The sequence below is a fragment of the Oenanthe melanoleuca genome, chromosome 1, assembly GCF_029582105.1.
Source record: "Oenanthe melanoleuca isolate GR-GAL-2019-014 chromosome 1, OMel1.0, whole genome shotgun sequence".
Lineage (NCBI taxonomy): Eukaryota > Metazoa > Chordata > Aves > Passeriformes > Muscicapidae > Oenanthe > Oenanthe melanoleuca.
Genome location: NC_079333.1, coordinates 28865104 through 28883456, shown reverse-complemented (window position 1 = coordinate 28883456; position 18353 = coordinate 28865104). Strand labels below are relative to the sequence as shown.

The 18353-nt window shown below is 39.1% G+C and overlaps 1 protein-coding gene across 2 annotated transcripts in view; it reads right to left on the bottom strand.

Annotated features, from left to right (window-relative positions):
* RIMKLB (ribosomal modification protein rimK like family member B) overlaps positions 1-18353 on the bottom strand; it is a 50629-nt gene that overhangs the window by 15466 nt on the left and 16810 nt on the right. For both annotated transcript variants that reach the window (XM_056496474.1, XM_056496481.1), the window contains exons 4-5: positions 2785-3015; positions 809-895 (exon numbers count right to left, since the gene is read on the bottom strand). In XM_056496474.1, the coding sequence (XP_056352449.1) occupies positions 809-895; positions 2785-3015 (318 nt within the window). The remainder of the gene's footprint in view (positions 1-808; positions 896-2784; positions 3016-18353) is intronic.

The following is an 18353-nucleotide window of genomic DNA, read 5'->3' as shown; positions in this document are numbered from 1 at the left end:
CAAACTGATGGACAGAAAGAAAGAAGTGGTGTCTTCTAGTTATGATTTTCTTTGAAGTAGCTCCTGGTCTTGTAGTTTAACTTCATTTTTAATCTCTTTATAGACCTAAAAGTTTGTTAATTTTTTATTAAATTTGTTTTAAAGTATATTAAGAACAGAGCAACTTCCTGCACAAATAACCTCTGAAATAGATTTAAATATGGTTTCCTTTATTAACTACTATCTAACACTAAATTAAGTTGATGTTTGTTACACTTAAACTTTACACTTAAAACAAAAGACTAATAACAGAGCAATTTATTCTGAAACTGCAGTAATACCACCGATACTGTCGGAGGTGTTTTTCTGAATAACAGAGATCCAGTTTTACAAACAATACCTAAGATTTTATTTAAATCATAATCTTAATTATAGACAAAGTTGAGTAAGAAAAAAGTCACTGAATGAACTAAGATTTCATTTCTTAGGCCTATTTAAAAACACTCCTAAAATCCATGTAGGCTTATTTTGACTGCACAAAGGCCAGACCTCTCAGGATTCCAGTTTGAAGCTTTCCTCATAGCAGTTATCAATGCACCATAATTTTGAACGCTTTCCCTCCTGCCTTTGCAAGACTGGGGTTCTACTAAAACTGTTTCCCAGTGCTGCAGTCTGTTCAACATTCAGCATTCCAGGGTGGTAGAATTTAGTTGTACTGGAAAGAAGTCCAACACCTAGCAGATCTTCTTAACTACCACTCCTTGATGAGACAAAATCTTGGAGTGCTGCTCAGAATACTCCTTGCGCTCACCCCTGACCTCACACCCACCTCGATGACCCCGCGTGTTCTTCACCACCATAGGGAACTCCAGCACTTCCGCCTCATCAATCATTTTGGAAAAATTCTCATGACCACCTGGCAAAAAGAAAACCAACAACATTATGTGCCACCAGTCTTCTGTGGCCAAATTTGGGATGTAATTGCCATACATTCCTCCCACCCTCACAGCTTAGATAATGCAGAAGAAATTATCAGTTAGAAAGACCTTGGTCATGGAGCATGATCAGATTTTGAAGGTGTTTGTGACACGACAAAGGCCTCATGATCACAATCCCAAAAGGCTCAATCTAGTCTTCCAAATCCCAATGCCCCAATTCTACCATCATGTTCCAGTTTATCCCTTTTGCTTTATGAACTCCCATCTTTTCAAATGTCTAACAGGAAAATAGCAGAGACATAACACTAGTAACAGGTCCATCCGAAAACCAGGAAAGCAACAGAGAACACAACGACACGACATAATCCACAGAACAGCAACAAACCAGATCTTGTCAGTCCACCTCCCCCCTTCTGAAGGCTGAGGTCTCCTGTATCTCATTCTCCCTATATCCTGAAGTAGCACTTCAACCTTTTAATCTCATTGCATCTGTAAGGACCTTAGAGAGTAACTCAGAGAGTAACTTAGAGAGTTATGGTTGATACTTCAAGGTTACTTGAGTTCCATTCAAAGAAGGCTGACCACAGCACAAGGAATACAGAAAAGTCAGCAGGCAAGGGACAAACCACCTCCAACACATCATGCAGTAAAGTGCAGACGTCAAGCCAAGACACAAAGTCACAAAGCCAGAAGCAGCCATCACAACCCTGTCACAGAGTTTAATGCATGTCACGGAGTAACACGTCATTCAGCACACCCTGCTTTGGCAAAGACAGTTCTCACTGATAACTTGATACTTGTGGTTTAAAAAATCAAAAAGAGAAAAAAAGAAAAGAAAATCATGCTTCTGTCAGATTCCAGAGGTATGCACCAACAGAAGTAGGAGGGAGTTATGATCAAACAAGTATGTTCTGCAATTCTTAACCATCACGGCATCATGGTCTCCCCTTCCCCCCAAAAATTAAAAACTCATTCCTTTCTCTACAAGTTAGGGCAACTATAAAGAATATAAATATATATAAAGAAAGAGTATGTTTCTTCTCAAATGTGTTCTCATAGAAATTGATGGAAATAGTAATTCATAATAATTGATGGAAAGCCATGGTTTTGTCAATTTTTTTCTCATTTTGTCAAGTTCCAGTTACAAAAGCCTATTGATGCAATCACACAAAGGGGAGCAAAGCACTGCTATTCCCAGAAGGAACAGAAGGTTGAGAGGTATCTGCAGCTCTTTAATAGATTGCAATTAAAAGCAGAAATAGCATCAGGGTAGCTCAGACAAATGGTTCCTTTAATCTAGCACTCTGTCAGGAACCAGAGATACCAGAGATTCCAGAGGCAGGCACAATAAACAATAATCAACTGTTTTGGTGGGAGACAACGCCCACACTATTGTTAAAAGGTGAACACAAGGCCTCATACTCTTTGCTACTCTTGTCCTTTCACAAAAACTTATGTATTTGCAGACACTTTTATTCATATAGGCGTGTAATCTAATTTCAGGTTATATCAAAGTCTAGTTTTTTCTGTAGTACTTATGACATTTAGCATCCCAAGCTCTTGTCTGTTGTTTTGGGCAACTGGAAAAGAACAGAAAGTATTATAGCACTAACAGCCAAAGTCAGTTGCTTGGAAGTCTGAGGTACAGTTCAAGCTCTTTTCAAAGTATCAAAAGCTAATCAACAAAGACAAAACCAGAATCTGGGTATCACGACTTTAACTTTCTTTTTGGCTACTCAACATTTAGCTGTGGAACTGGCCTCGTGCTACTTAAATTTCTATGGATTTCCAAAACTTACGTCTTTTGCACTGCAAAAGTGTAAGTTGTCTAGGGAACTATGCCACCCTTTTGATCCAACAGCCTTACCATATGAAAAAGTGTCTGGAAGAGGCACACCATGGCCAGCAAGTTCTTGAAATGTCCAGAACTTGTTGACACAGTTGAGGATGGCTTGAGGACGATTCATCAATCGACAGCCCATCTTCTCTAGATGGCGAAGGACTGTGATGTCGCTGTCACTCTGGACCCAAGGTGTTGGCACACGCACAACCACCACTTGTGGGTAAGCAGTAATGAGCTCCCCTTTCACCCGGAGACCTAAAGAAGGAAGAGAGAAAAACATCCCAGTCTTAAGACTAAAGTCTTCAGGAGAAGGTAAAGAGGCACAGAAATACTGCACTGTCTGTGGTCACAGAGATACCAGACTTCAACAGTGAGCATTAAAACAGCACAACTCTCCCTAGCATGCACCTTGTCAGCTGTGCTGTTCCATTTATGTCTCTCTTAACTCACTTAAAACTAGGACCAAGCGAAAAACAGACTTATTAGGGCACACAATCTTGGGCTCCTTCCCAGGATGAAGGACAATTGTTTATAGGTTGACACTCCATCTTTTCTATGAGTGTAAGCTGCACACTACACTGTACACTGTATCAACAGCTCAGGAGGTTCCTGCCTCCCAACACTGGTTCTTGCCTACAGGATGCAGTTCGTACCTTTCCCAGTCCCAGCTGTATTGATCCCTCTGTTTGTGGTACCACGTTACACAACATACTGCCAAAGTAACACAGACTAGATACGAGCCTTAAAAAAACACAAAAAACCAGCAGTATTTTTAACAGGTCATTTCAACAATCTAATTTATATTAAATTAAGTACTCAGAAATAACTTTATCAGCTAACAGGGAAGCATCCTGTGACAAAGGCAGGAAATAGAAGGAAAGCCAGCTTTGCCACCAATATATTACTTAATCATAACCTATATCTAAAATTATTAGCCTAGTTTCACAGGCTAACTCTCTGGAAAAGAAATACTGAAAGACAAGCTGCAGGAATAGAAATACAACAGGATTGGACAGGAAGGCATCAAGCTCAATGGAGACAGTCCGGAATCTGAGGACAGGAAAAGACAAAAAAGGTTTGATATTCACTTTATTTGCCTTATGTTCAAAGCAAAACTTTATGACTTCAGCAAAAAATACTCAGCTCACACTGCTGTCAGCACTTTAAGGGTTAAAAAAAAAAAAGCGAGCTGAGAAATCACAGTGCATCTGCATCTTGTGCCTACCAAAGGCCACCTGTAACTAGTGAGATCTAACCAAATTTTACTACCTGATTACTGTATTACAAAGACGCTACATTACAAATACAGACTTGTATCTACTCTACATGAAGGCACAAATTGCCAGGCTATATATTTCATTTCAAGGTGCATTAGAATTAACTGGGGGGAAATTGGGAGAGAGCAGGGAGAGAAGAAGGGGGGATTTCCCCTCTTGGTACTTTCCTTTTTTTCCTTTTCTTCTCCCAACCAGGAAGTATTTTAGAGCGTGCAATAAAGACAATGAAGCAACCACCTAACTCCCAAAATGGAAGTTGAAATGTGCCGCCCAGTCCTCAGGAGAACACAGAACCACACTCTGGAAAGGCCAGAACAGAGCCACATCCAATACAAATCCCCTTTTCCAATCCCCACAGCCATAATTGCACAGAGATGAGCAAACATAAGCAGACGGGTGCTCTGGCTGCTCACCTCATTAGCACCAAGCACTGCCGCATTGCAGCTGACATGACTCGCGTGTTTAAGCAAGCAGGCTTCAGACACACACACCCCCCATTTTAGAGAGGCATCTCAAGCAAGATTAAAAACAAGACACTGCTACAAACCTAAGCAGACAGTGAACAGCACAAAATGGACTACCATCTCCTTTAGCCAGAAAAGGAGTACAGATTCAGCAAGCAAAAGATTTTTTTTACTTGTTAGTGTCAGATTCTACCTTACATGTATTTTTTCCATTTAGGTGCATGCCAAATTACACCCACTTTTGCCAATATAATTGCATGCATGTCTTGATCCACATGCAAGCTGTGCAACAATCACTTTTAAAAGGACTGCATTTTCTACAGAGCCCCAAAATTGCCACCGTTATCTGTGTTGTGAACCAAAACGACACAGTTTTCCAATTCATAATCTCTCAGTCTATTTTGTGGTTTTGCTTTAAAGTCACGCCACATGCTGAAGTTTTGCACCATGGAGTCTGAAAAAGAAAAACAGCAGTTTGAGGAGATGTGTTTGTCTCACCTGGAATTCTCCTGAATACCTGTGTTAGACTTGACCATCAGACTGGTGTAAATTTAGCGAGGTCCTACATAACCCCTGAAGTGACTTTGGAAGTACAATGATGTCAGCAACAGAACAGTCTGAGCTTTTGTTTCAGATTCAGTTATATTTTCTGGTCTGGATACTGTTCTGCCCAGAACAAAATTTCTCTCCCCTTACAGAAGGCAGTTTACAAACAAAAAGAAGAGCTACTCAATGAAATGTATAATTTGAATCACTACTACTGACATGCACCATAAAAATTAGCTGCAGTCTCCCAGCAACACAGTGCTGCAAACAGAAAAGCAGCTTTATTACAGTAAAAAGGAGAGGCAGATTCTGCCATTTTGGAACAAGCATGCATTCAGCATTCCATCTGAGACCCATCAGTTAACAATCAGGTTAATGGTCATTATTGCCAAGTGGGCTGATAAAATACTATTTTTTCACTATGATGTGCTGAAAGCAGTAACACAGAAGATGTTAACGCATATGGGTACTTTTTTCTCCAAAGAACCAATTCATGAATGCAAAGAGGAATAAGGGAAAAAAAAAGACTACAGGAGATGTTACTTAGTGGTTAAGAAGCAATCTTTTTTTTTTTTTTTTTTTTTTAATAATATATCATAGATTGTGCTAAGTTGAAAGGGACCCACAAGGGTCATCATATCCAACTCCTAGCACTGCACAGAACAGCCCCAGTAATCATACCATATATCCAGGATCATTGTCTAAACATTTCTTGAACTCTGTCAGGCTTGGTGCTGTGACCACTTTTCTGAGGAGCTGCCCCAGTGCCCAACCACCCTCTGGGTGAAGAACTGTTTCCTGATATCCAACCTAAACCTCCCCTAACTCAGCTTCAGTTCATTCCCTCGAGTCCTCTCACGGGTCACCACAGGGAAGAGATCAGTGCCTGCCTCTCTGCTTCCCTCATGAGGAAGCTACAGACCACTCAAGGTCTTCCCTCAGCCTTCTCCAGGCTGAACAAACCAAGTGACCTTTTTCACAGAGTGGCACACAAAACGGCACACAGCTGAGATGAACCCTCTCTTCTTTGCAGTTATAGAGCCATCCTGATCCCAAAACAGTAATAGCAGGTTACACTCACTGTTGCCTGTGGACAATGAACTGACCTCACAAACACACAGAAGGCAGAGGCAGACACTCAGATCATACAGAAATACCTTGACAAATAACAAGCTGATCCATTTGTTGACTTTTTCAGTGGATGCCCATGACATTGCAGACACAGCAAAGAGACAGCTATTCAGTCTTTTGAAGTACCAATACTATAAGCCACAAAAGGGAGATTTCAAGCTTATCCAAAACTAAGAACTTTCTCATCATATAATGCTGTTTTACCAGTGCCTGAGGAACAATTTTTTAGAGTATTGTAAAATACTTGGGTATTCTTTGGTTCTATGATGTAAAGACTCCTGAGTTGGAGTATCACCCAATAAAAACAGATGTAAACCCTGCTCTTGAACATTACCTATTCTTTCACTCAGTTCCAGCTGTCCTTGTTCTTCCTCTGCAAGACAAAATTCTCCAAAATGGAGCATGGTATACCTATAACATACACCAATCATCACAGTATTTAGACAAAGTCCAAAAGGAATTTTTGCAATGTGGACTGTAATCACCCAGGAATAAACTTAACCAGTAACACCATATCCCTCAAAGTCAGAGCCTTAAGATTCTCTCAAAAACAGCTTAAAGTAGCAAATCACAGAACTGAGTTGGTAAATATATGATTATTCATCATTTGGCCCAATCAGTCCTCCTGCTTCTTGCTCCCAAAGAACAGCAGGCAAGCTTAAAATGCAAAGCAGCTGGTCTCTGCTAAAAAGGGTTATTCTGACCCAAAAGGTAGAAGCCATTATATGAACCTGTGAAAACCACACAAAACAAAGCCCTAAACTGTACTAAAGACAGAAGAAAGAGGCAGAGATGACTACTGCTGTTATCTGTGAGATCAGAGGATATATATCTACACCCTTATAAAGTTCCTGAGACACTAACTTCCAGCATGGCAGAGCCTACTCGCATAGTAGGATACTCAGGATGACAGCTGTCTCTCAAAAACCTGATTTAGTACACTTTTAGGGTGGACAAACATACTTTGGCATAAAACCACAAAGATGGCATTGTGGATGGCTAAAAAGCAACTGTGTGTGGCTTCTGAACATTTTAATTCACATCCAAGCAGTATTTTAAATTGCTTACATTTTTGAAACTCATTATATTCCTTTGCAGCCTACACAAATCCCTTCCAATCTCTACAAGAATCATTCATCAGCAGATTAGTAACCACTGCAAAGCAATATCTCATGTCCAGTTTGCATGTTACAAACAACTGAAACAAGGTAAATGTTTTCACAGAAGGAAAAGTAGTTTTCACGTAGTTTCAGAAGTCTAAAAACTAAAAGATTGCAAGGACATAAAAAAAATTTAAGATGCTGCATATATCTTGATTTAGCAAACATCATGCATTTTTAACAGAAGATTAAATCTTGTAATATTAAACAAATTTTTAAGACCAAGTCTTTCACTGTTCCTGAAGACAGCTGGTACACTGCCTTGCTACCCATGGAAGCTCATGATCTATCAAATCCATTTCTGACCAAACAGATCAAAAGAGCAGGAATGATACACAGAAGGTTGGTTTGCCAAAGCTCCCTATGCAGTGCTGCCATGAATTCAGCAACATAAAACATTCTAGTCATCATCTTCTTTCAAACTGACTTCCAAATGTATATATTTCACAGAATTTGTCTGAGAACTGTGTGGCTATGAGAAGTGCCCAAACGTGACAACAAAGTTAATTATTCCATGCACAAGAATCCTCACTGCGTGGCCTCAGCTGCCACAGGCTGCCATTTTAACTTATGTGACTAGCTCTGTCTTTAGCAAAACCCTCAATAAAAATAAACACCAGCTCTCTGAAATATGTAAGTAAAATGAAGCAGGAAGAACGTGTTTCAGTATTCAGACTGATCCAGAATGTGGAGCACTTTTTCTAACAGGCATACCAGCATATAAGTGGAATAATGGTTGGTCATCGTGCATGCAGCATTAAAAAAAAAAATCTGAATCAAATTTCACTAGCACAAAACATACACTACCTCCCACCACATTCCCAACAGGAGCTAGCAGGGTCTGGGAACTTCCAGATATTATATTACCCAGATTTTTCCTCAGAGATCTGTACGCTACCCTAAAAGTCTCCAGCTCTCAGAACTTTGTTATACAAATTTATTCATCCACCCATCCATGGAGTTGCTAACGTTTCCCAAATGAACAGTCACTCAGCAAGCAGGCTATAATGAATTCAACTCAGTCAGCTGGGAGAAACAGGCAAGCTTTCTATCATACAAACCTTTCCCCATAGTTTGATGGTATTACATCCTGCTACTTGCTCTTCACAATTCATCAGTTGTTCTCACAGATATCACTGAATTTTTTCTACACGCCTGGACTCACTCCTGCTCTCAAATCAGTGTATTCTTATCTCTGGTTCATTTGTCCTCCAAATATCTGTCACCCACAAGACACTGCATAATATTTGCATTAAACCATTATAAAGTGTTTAATAATTACTTACAGTTTACTTGCAGGGAATTAAATGTGTTTCACCCTAATTGCCATGTTAAAGCAAGCTTAAAGCTCAGAAGGGAGATATCCCAAAGGGAGATACAGCAGATTACCGCAATAAAAAATTTTACATTCCCTCACTAAACTCAACCACAACTAAATCTCTAAAATTTTCAAAACTCAGCATACTTCAAACATACATTCTGCCAAGACTGTGTTAGAATTTAGGAATAATTAACAGAAGTAGAATTAATATTAATGAAATGCTACTCTATATCTCAAAAGCTTGCTGCTATATTGATTTATCTTTATGTATCTATAACTCAACTATAAACAACATAAATTCCCTGAAATTAGGTAATAAACATGATTTTTTCCCAACTTCTTTTTTCAAACCTTGTTTGAAAAACATAACTTCATTGAAATATGTAAGTATTTTGGAGCAATTGGCAAATCCTGAGGGTTTTACCAAAGATGACAATAGTCACTTAAGTTAAATTCCTCTTCTGTGAAGTGGCTGCTTGTGGCAGCTGTATGCTAGATAAAGTAACATACTTTAAATGCAATTTTATTTGAACCAGAACTTAACCTCTGAAAGGCAGCTAAGCACTGAAATTTTAGAGAACCACCAATTTATTAACACCAAATTGAACTTCCCCCTTTGAAGTTGCACAGGAATTTTCTCTGTATCACTTATCACCTGACAGCCACAGTTTATTAGTCTGAACATTAAGTTGTCAGAATTCCTCAAAAAATTCACTGCCATGTAAAAGCCTCTTTGGTATCTAGTATTACAAAGCTATTTCTCACTCTAGTGTCCACAGAAACAAATTTCTACAATAGTTCTGTGCTGGGAGTTCATATTTCCTCCTTTCCTATCCTGCCCACTAGATTTTTCAAACCAAATTAACAAGTGATAACATAAAACTCTGTGTGTTTAATATGACCTCACCCTCCTTCTCCACAAAAACTTAACCAGAAAGGCTTTCCCACCAAGATACACGTTCACAGGTAAGCAGTACCAAGGAAATCACACAGAGAAGAGACAAAATTGATCTCTCTAGAACAGTACTATGCCACTGTATTCTGAAAAAAATAAGTATTTTGGAAACCAGGAGCTGTATATTTAGCAAGGCCTTGTGATGAAATCTTTACTAAACCTACTGCTGCTCAGCACAGACCACACTTCAAAAATAGACATCTGTTTATAATCCAGACATGATATTATAGTTTCTATATGGTTTAGGTGAGGCCTCTTGTATATCATTAGAATTTTTGAACAATAGTTCCACAAGGTGATCTCAGAACATTCCTGGGTCAAATAATCATGATTGGCAGTGTTTTAGAAATCTAAAGTATCCTCAACTGAGAGAACACCCACTTGTGGCAGGTATCTGTCCTGTATCATCTATCCAGAGCCTACCAACACTGAGACCTCAGAAATAAGTTCTGGAATCCCCTCCTGAACTCAAACGCACGTCATGAACACTAAATAATCCCATCATAATTCAGTGTTACGGAACAAGAACAGAATCATAAAATCATTAAGGCTGTAAAAAACCTTTAAAATCAAGTCCAACCACTAACTTAAAATTGCTAAATATATGTAAATTAACCTTACTGTAAACTAACTCCATTCTTAACACTCAGTCTTTCCCATGTTTTGCATGTGCTGTTTCTGTTCATTCTGAATAGCAGGTGAAGAGAAAAAGTAAAGGATACACCTTTAAAAAAAAGGCTGATTGGAAAGGTCTTTCCAAAAGCAGAAAGAAATCCCAAGGAAGATTTCAAGCAACCCATAATGGGTTCTCCTCCCATCTGAGATTAATCTATTTTTTTTCCCATAATACCAAAACCGACTAAATACCTTTAAAATGCCTAATATAATGCACCTCATCTCTCTCTGCTACCAAACAATAGCTTCTTACATCAGGAGATTGCTGTTTATTTACTTAAGTGAAGTGCTGAAGCAGAGTGGAGAAGCATCCAATGCAAGTTTTCAATTTATAATGAAAACACAAATCCTTCAGATCTGTCTCCCATAACAGAAAAGATACCTATGAAAATGTCTACACTGTCAGAAACTTTTAATAAATTCTATCCAACTCCCTCTCCTTTCCAATTTTTCCAAAATATATTTAGCTGAGCCTGAATTCTGGGGACTGAAAAGAACCCAGAATCAGTTTACTGTTTTGACCTGTCATTGCCGTCTAAGTCCCTAGTCAAAACTGCATTAAATTTATGAATTGGAAGCACTTATTTTGAAAATAAATGCATTCTTCTTAAAGGAAGGAATTTAGCTGTGGTATTTTTGGAAAAAAACTGCATCAAAGTTGACTCTAAAGCTTGCAGAAATAATATCAATTCCTGTCAACTGGAAGAGTCTGTGGTTTTGTGGGTTTTTTAATGTGTCAGAGAAAAACCTGGACATATAGTATACAACAGTTTCAAGTGTCATCACGAGTACAGTATTTTCCTACATGAACACCTTCAGTCCCCTAAAAAGTTGTTCTAGACCAAAAGCCAAAAACCAGAATTTCTTAGTTGTGACACACATTAAGATAAAACCATACACAAATCAAACGTAGAGAAAAATTCCATTTTTCCTACACCTCTGTAAGCAAGCTCACTGAGCTTGTCTCCTCTTTCTGGCTTTAGAGGGTTAAAACTACACTGCAGTAGTACACATGCTCCATGCCCATATTGTAATGAAAATACAGATATAACATCACAGTATTATTTTGCACCTGATCTGGATGCAGAAGCTTCCACCAAGTCACAAAAACATGTTAACTAACTAAGATATTTACTTAGTATGCTTCCTAATTAATACAGTCTGCACAATCTATTACTTTCTTCTTGAAGGAAAATGTTCCTCATTATTACACAGTCCTTTCAACCAGTCCAGTCAAATAAAAAAAATCATGTAGTGGTAGTACTGTATTCAAAGACACCACACTAAAGCAAGTAGAAGGGACATCCACCCACCCACTGTCAGCTTGTTTTGACCTTTGAAGGCAATGCATTTAAGAGATCAGCCAAATTACCACTAATCTCTAGACTGTAAGGGTAATTGTTTGCTTACCAATCCCTACAATCTGGTAAGTAACTTTATAAACATTTAGTCTACACTGCAAATTCTAAAACTCTCATGTCTTTTCTGAAATAATCACCTGCTGCATTTAGAAAGAAATAAAAATCAATAATGGGCTACAGTTCTCATCACAAGTCAATAGCAGAGGAGAAACAAAAGCTTCTTTACCATTTCAGGTATGATAAGTCTCCTTAGTTCATTTATCTCTTCCACAGATTAATTGAAGAATCACCTTTAAATATTTGCAGATTACATTTTTCTTCAATTTCTTCCATTTTACAGCAACACAATCCTGGAATTTTATTACCGAATGCCACTCTTGATTTGTTCTTAGTTACCAAATTGCAATTTACATTCATTCCTAGACTCTGCCTCTAACAATTTAAAAAGATTAAAAGCTCTGAAAGGAGAAAGTTTAACAGCATGCTATGAACCTTGGAAGACCTACACAAAAAAGGGGAAGAACTGAGCACCTCTTTAGAAATTCCCATGTTGGAGAAAGCATCACATAAGGTTGTAGTTCTAAGACAATTTTGACTTAAATTCTGTTGCTGCTAACAGTTTTACTCTCCAGCTCCATGCAATCCTACAGTGATGTGCAGTACCACCCATTCCCTATCACTCATCTACAGACCCAATGGTGAGCTGGTAAGCTTCCTACACCAGCAGGAAACTCTTCTGTTCTTTTGTAGAATTCAATTTCTGCAGGTGTTGCAAGCTGAACAACCTCACTGCAGGACCTGTTGAATCCAGGTGTCAACTACAACACAGAAACTAGATCACAGCAAGGACAGCAAGGATCTGAGCAGTTCAAATTGTTAGGATAGTGCTTGATAGTGCTCCAGTTCTGAGACTAGAATTCTCTATATTGAAGTGGGTATTCTTTCTGCATTCACAACTTGATGGTCACTATGCTAGCCCAGCCTCCAACTTTATAAAAACAAACCAATCAGACTGATTCTGTTTCTCCAAATCCTGTCCTCCTGATCTATGCAGGTAATACATTCTCCAGTGGCTTCCACTCTCCCAGGTTAAGAAAACTTTGCAGCAAAACTGCTACAAAGGCCCAGCTGCCATAGTTGTTTGAGCAGGACTAACAATTACAAGCAATAAGGCATGCATTTACGTGTACAGTATCCTTTCTGCCTGCAACCACTGAACTTATCCAACTCAAGCATCCACAAAGGGCATGCATTTTCAGAATCCTGCCTCACCTTTAGTCCCAAGCATGTAAGGAGGACTGCACAAAGAACCATTTCAGTCTTAGGCCAGAATGATCCTGGGAAGATTGACAGAAAAACAAAAGGAAGCAGGATATGAACATGCACATCTCAGAAATTTCCAGTCAGTACTAAGTTCTTTCTACCTTTATGCCTGCACTCACACCATGACTTCAACGCATAATCTCTCCTCAACTGGCAGCTGGATAGTTTGCATGCCTGAGGTACTGTGATGAATGGATAAAGGCTCCTTTAGAAGGACAGGCTGTGAATATGAGAAGGGTTTGTGCCCCACAAAGGAGCAGATCACATGCATGCAGCTCTGCTTTGGAGTGCACAGAGCTAGACAAGAGCTCAGCAACTGAGAGCATGCTAACACATTGTGACCATATATTTGGGCCACCCACTCCATGAGGGTGGTCTAACTTTGTGACAGACTGCCCTGAGAGGCTATGAAGCTTCATCCTTGGAGATATTCAAAACCTGACTTCATACACCCCAAGCAACCTGATCTAACTTCAGAGCAAGCTCCAGCTTTCAAGTTGGCCACTGTGACTAGCAGGTTGGTCCAGATGGCTTTTAAAGGTCCCTTTCAAACTCAATTAACCCTATGATACTTTGGGGCCTTCTCCTGCAGTATGCCTGGGCTCTTAAGTTACTTATTGTTATGCCTGGCTGTAACAGTAGGATGCTTGCTCCACAATGCCCCATTTCACATCTCAAACTAGACCTGCAGGCTCACTGGCCAATATCCTGTCTTTCTTTCACATTATCAAGATCATCTGACAAGTTCTTACAGTTATTAAAAAATTAAAGATCAAGTTCTTCATGCTGGAAGTGGAAAGTGCTTTTATAGGTTTGACAGTTGCAGGAGAGAGACAGGACGCAAGGCCTGATTCTCTGACCACAAGGAAACGTGGGAAGAGATCAAAGAAGAAATTTAATATATGGTAAAGGCAAATCCTGTCTGGAAAGCAAAGTAACAAAGTGAGGAAAGAAGTTGTAAATTTTTATTGTTGAGCTCTAAAGAAACAACTGAAAACAGGCCTCACACACCATCACTTCATTTTCCTGGTGGAAGTAGTCATCCAAAAAGATAAGCCTTCACAGAAAGATGCAAGCGCAGAAAACTGTCGGGGACAGTTTGAATCTAGTTTTGCAGAACAAAAGCTACTTCAAACCTTAAAGGGATTTTTAAGATACACTTACCAAAACTCTGTCTCACTGGGAATAAGCAGAGATGGACTGCACTCCAGACAAAGGAGAGTTAAACCTTTACTCTGAGTCTACAGGATATTCCTGAATGTTGTCTGAGTCAGGGGAACAGGACACACAGTAACACTAGCAGGAGAACTTGCTATGGCCTCTTCTGTTATTAACAACACCCTCCAGTGAAGAAAAAGGCATGACATAGGAAAGAAATCTGCCCCACAACATGGAGATGTAAGATTTGCATAGCTCTGCTTTCTAAACCAGACTGGTTGGTGCAGGGAATCCTGAATCTCACAAAAATAATTTCATTATTTCTCTTCCATGGCAGGCTCAGCCAGGCTCACTAGTGCTCCCTTCCTACTTCATATTAAGAAAAACCTCAACTCAAAGCAGGGCACCGTGCCTGACCACAGAACTAAGAACGTAGTCCACCCTGTGAGTCTGGTCCTCATCCAGGAACAGAAGGCCCAACACTTCATGTTGATATCCAAAAGCAATATATTACTTTTTTTATATATACGAAGTTATCCTTAACCATGAAAAACAGCCTGCAAGGCACCTCATAAAGCATGAAATATAAACACTGAAAGCAGCGCTGTCAAAAGAATGCAAACTGAATCCCAAGAACAGAATAAGCCAATTTCCAAAGTAGCTGAGTACAATAAACACGGGGACATGCCAATTTACATATTCATGAAACAAGTGGGAGAACAAGGTACAAGAGCAACCCCCCCAGGTACTCAGACAGGTAATATTCCTCAGTCTCACTGACAGAATACATATTATCTTCAATGTAAATTTATCCATGAACTACTATTCAAAGACAGGAGTATTAAGTCACCAAGTAATTAGTTATCATTTCAGAACTCCTGGTTTCTCCTACATCAGCATTTTTCAAAACCTGGATAGCAAACAGTGTTGATGCACAGTCCCTACGTGCACACATTTTATTTACAAAGAATGTGGGCATTCAATATTACATTCAACAGCTACGTTAAGAGGAAACTATTGCAGCCACAAAGTCAAGCACATAAAGGTTAGAAAAAGCCATAACTAAGGATGTCTGCAGCACTGATCTACTACCCCACACACATGCTGTCTTCAATTGCACAAACAAATATTATTTTTCCCCATAGCAGATACCTAATGTGCACAGAAGGTACAGCACCTATTCAACAAGCACCAACTGAGGACAATTTTCTTTTACATTGTTTCATGTGTAATCCATTGACTGGTATACTGTATTCCTTGCCTAAAACCACCGCTACTAATTTCTTCTTGAGTTTTATGTATTCTGCTTATCACAGTAATATCTAAGTCCTTCACAATCATAATTAATTTTGTTAACACCACGGGAAATCAGGGAACATTCTACTGACCTCCCATGTGGGAGAGAGAAACCCAGAGATAAGTGTTGATGAAGGAATTCTAGATGCCACATTTGGGACACCATGATTTCTCAGTTGCTCATGCTGTTTTCTGATTGACTTCATTTGTGGATCTAAGTACTCAGCTCTTCAGCTCTTTCACAAAGCTGATCCTAGCATCCAAAGTCTGGGCACTCAGAAAATGCAAAAACATGCAATTAAAGGCAATTTCTGAGCAGTTCAATTTAAATAACCAGACTAACATTTTTCTTCCAGCAATGTTCTGCTTCAATTGTCACAGTTTTTTGTAATCACAAAAAGGCATCCTACAAAATGTTCTCACCACTATACTGTAAGTTACATTTCCAGAGCAGAACACCATGTACTTTAAGGAAGCTGAAAAAAAAATTAGCAGGTAATTAAATAATTTAAAATGTAGTAGCTAAAAACAAATACACAACAAAGACAAAATTCCAAATCTGATTTTGCCAATTTCTAAGTTTTGGTCATTTGCTGCTGCTAGTCATAACAGAATTTTATCTTCATACTTGCAGATAATCAAAAGCAAATTTCATCCCTTGGCACCTAAGTAACACGGTGAATAGCATGTGAGGGTGAGAACAGTTTGCTTTGTCCCAAATTCTCACTTCCCCACTCACCTCCTATAGCACTGATCCCCCTAGATATTCCAGCTAATTTCCAAACCATGGATTTCTCCTACCATCATGTAGTTTCTTCACCTGCAATTTTGAATACCACTGTAACTGCTCACTTGCCTGCCTTGCCTTCAAACTTGTTTCCCATTTGAGTCTCCTTGTTCAGTTTGCAAGTTTTAACACAAAGCCCATGCTTCCACCGGTTTCAATCTCCAATTTCCTTCATAAGGGAAGCAACTCCTTGTCTAGCAAGAGTTTCTCTGCAATCACTTTCTGTTACCATTTCTTGTTCCAGCATGTTTGCCAAGAACACTGCCTTCACACCAGATTTTTCTTCACTGCCACCTCAGCCCCCAGTCCCAAACCAATTTCAATCATCTTGTCCCCACTGTATCTGAATGGACCATTCACGTCTTTGTGTCAGAGAGAAGAGGTATAACCAATATGAAAGAAGATATCTACTTTAAATTGTGTGCTCAGACCAAACTTTATCTCCCATCCCACAGCAGACAGGCCTTAACCCCAGAGGTCCTTTCTTTTGCATAATACATGGCTGTATTTCAAATGTTTTAGCTGTGAAGCTTAAACATGCCTCTGAGATGCTTAACAGATTCTTTTTGGAAATGGCAATAATTTGGGAAAAAAATATGTCTGCTTTCACTAGCAAAAGCCACTTCAGTCAAATTGAGTTCCTGTTCCAAGCTTGTCCTTCCAAAAACATCCTTACAGATTTGGGGAAAAACATTCTTTTTTCCTTTAAGTGCCCTCCTTCCAGTCCATGACTTAGCAAAAAATTCACAAGACTTCCTCAAAGAGACATTTAAGAGTCAGATGTATATTAATAAGGAAGGACAAATTCTAAGCAATAGGAATCTGATGCAAAGGTTTAGCCCACTGTAATGTTAGGATGGGTGATATGAGACCTACCTGCACTGTCAAAAAAGCCCTCATTCAATGTTTTATCAGATATAAATACATCACTTAAAACAGTATCAGTACTAAAACTCAAAATTTCATTGCCTGAACTAAGCAAAGTAGCAGTTTTATACCAGGTGTCACCTGTCTGGGCGACAGATTAAACCATATTTTTATTTTGTTTCATACACAAGAAAGCAAAACAATATGCTCTTCTTACTGGAAAGCAAGGAAGAAGGCATTATAAATTAGAATGTGTCATCCATTTACCATCTTGAGTGTCTCAAAATATACTTTTAAATAAATCCTGACTTTACCAGGAAGTAAGCATAATGTCAGGACATTAGCAATTTCAGCAGTTAGGTCAACCATTCAGATGTCAAAGCAAGTAAATTTTATTGGGGGTTGGGAACCCAAAAGAATCTATTCATTAATTCAAGATCTTCACAGTACTATCTGGAGAATAACAAGAAACTTGGAAGATGCAGCTTGACTTTCACACTAAGTTCACAAAGAGATTCAGACACTTTTCACTTTTCAGCCAAATTGGTGTTGAAGATACCCTTTTACCTCATCATTCAAGGACAGATACTTGGATATGGAACTCAAATACTGACACAGTCATGAGACCACAGAGCCTTCCTAAGCTTGTTTCTCTCTGTATCATATCACTTTGTGTTACATAAAGCATACATTTAGCACGTCAAAGATTAAAATATTCCATCTCTAAGGTCAGGGCACAAACCTGGGAAGAATTGTACTTACTACTTCAAGCAAAGACAGATGCTAAATAAGACTAACACTGATGCAAATGCCCCAAACTCCAGATTTTATGTACTCACAGATCTTTTCTCCATATGATGAATCAATAAACTCCTGGGAAGGCTCAGCAGACATGAGCAAACGTGATGTGCCTGTGAAGATCTGGGAAAATATGGGAAGTGACTGACCACAGCTGTGGCTGAGAAAGTTGACCTTATCAATATGATGACTAGAGGGGTAGAACATCCCTTCCATAAGGAAAGGCTGAGAGAACTGGGAATGTTCAGCCCGAAGAACACTTTTGGGTGACCTAATTGAAGCCTTTTAGTACCTGAAAGGAGACTACAAGAAAGACGGTGAGTATTTACAAGGGCATGTAAATACTATAGGGCATGTAAATAGAACAAGGGGGAATGGCTTTAAACAGAAAGAGGATAGGTTTACTTTAGATATTAGGACAACATTTTTGACTATGAGGTGCTGAAGCACTGGCACAGGTTGCCCAGAGAATTT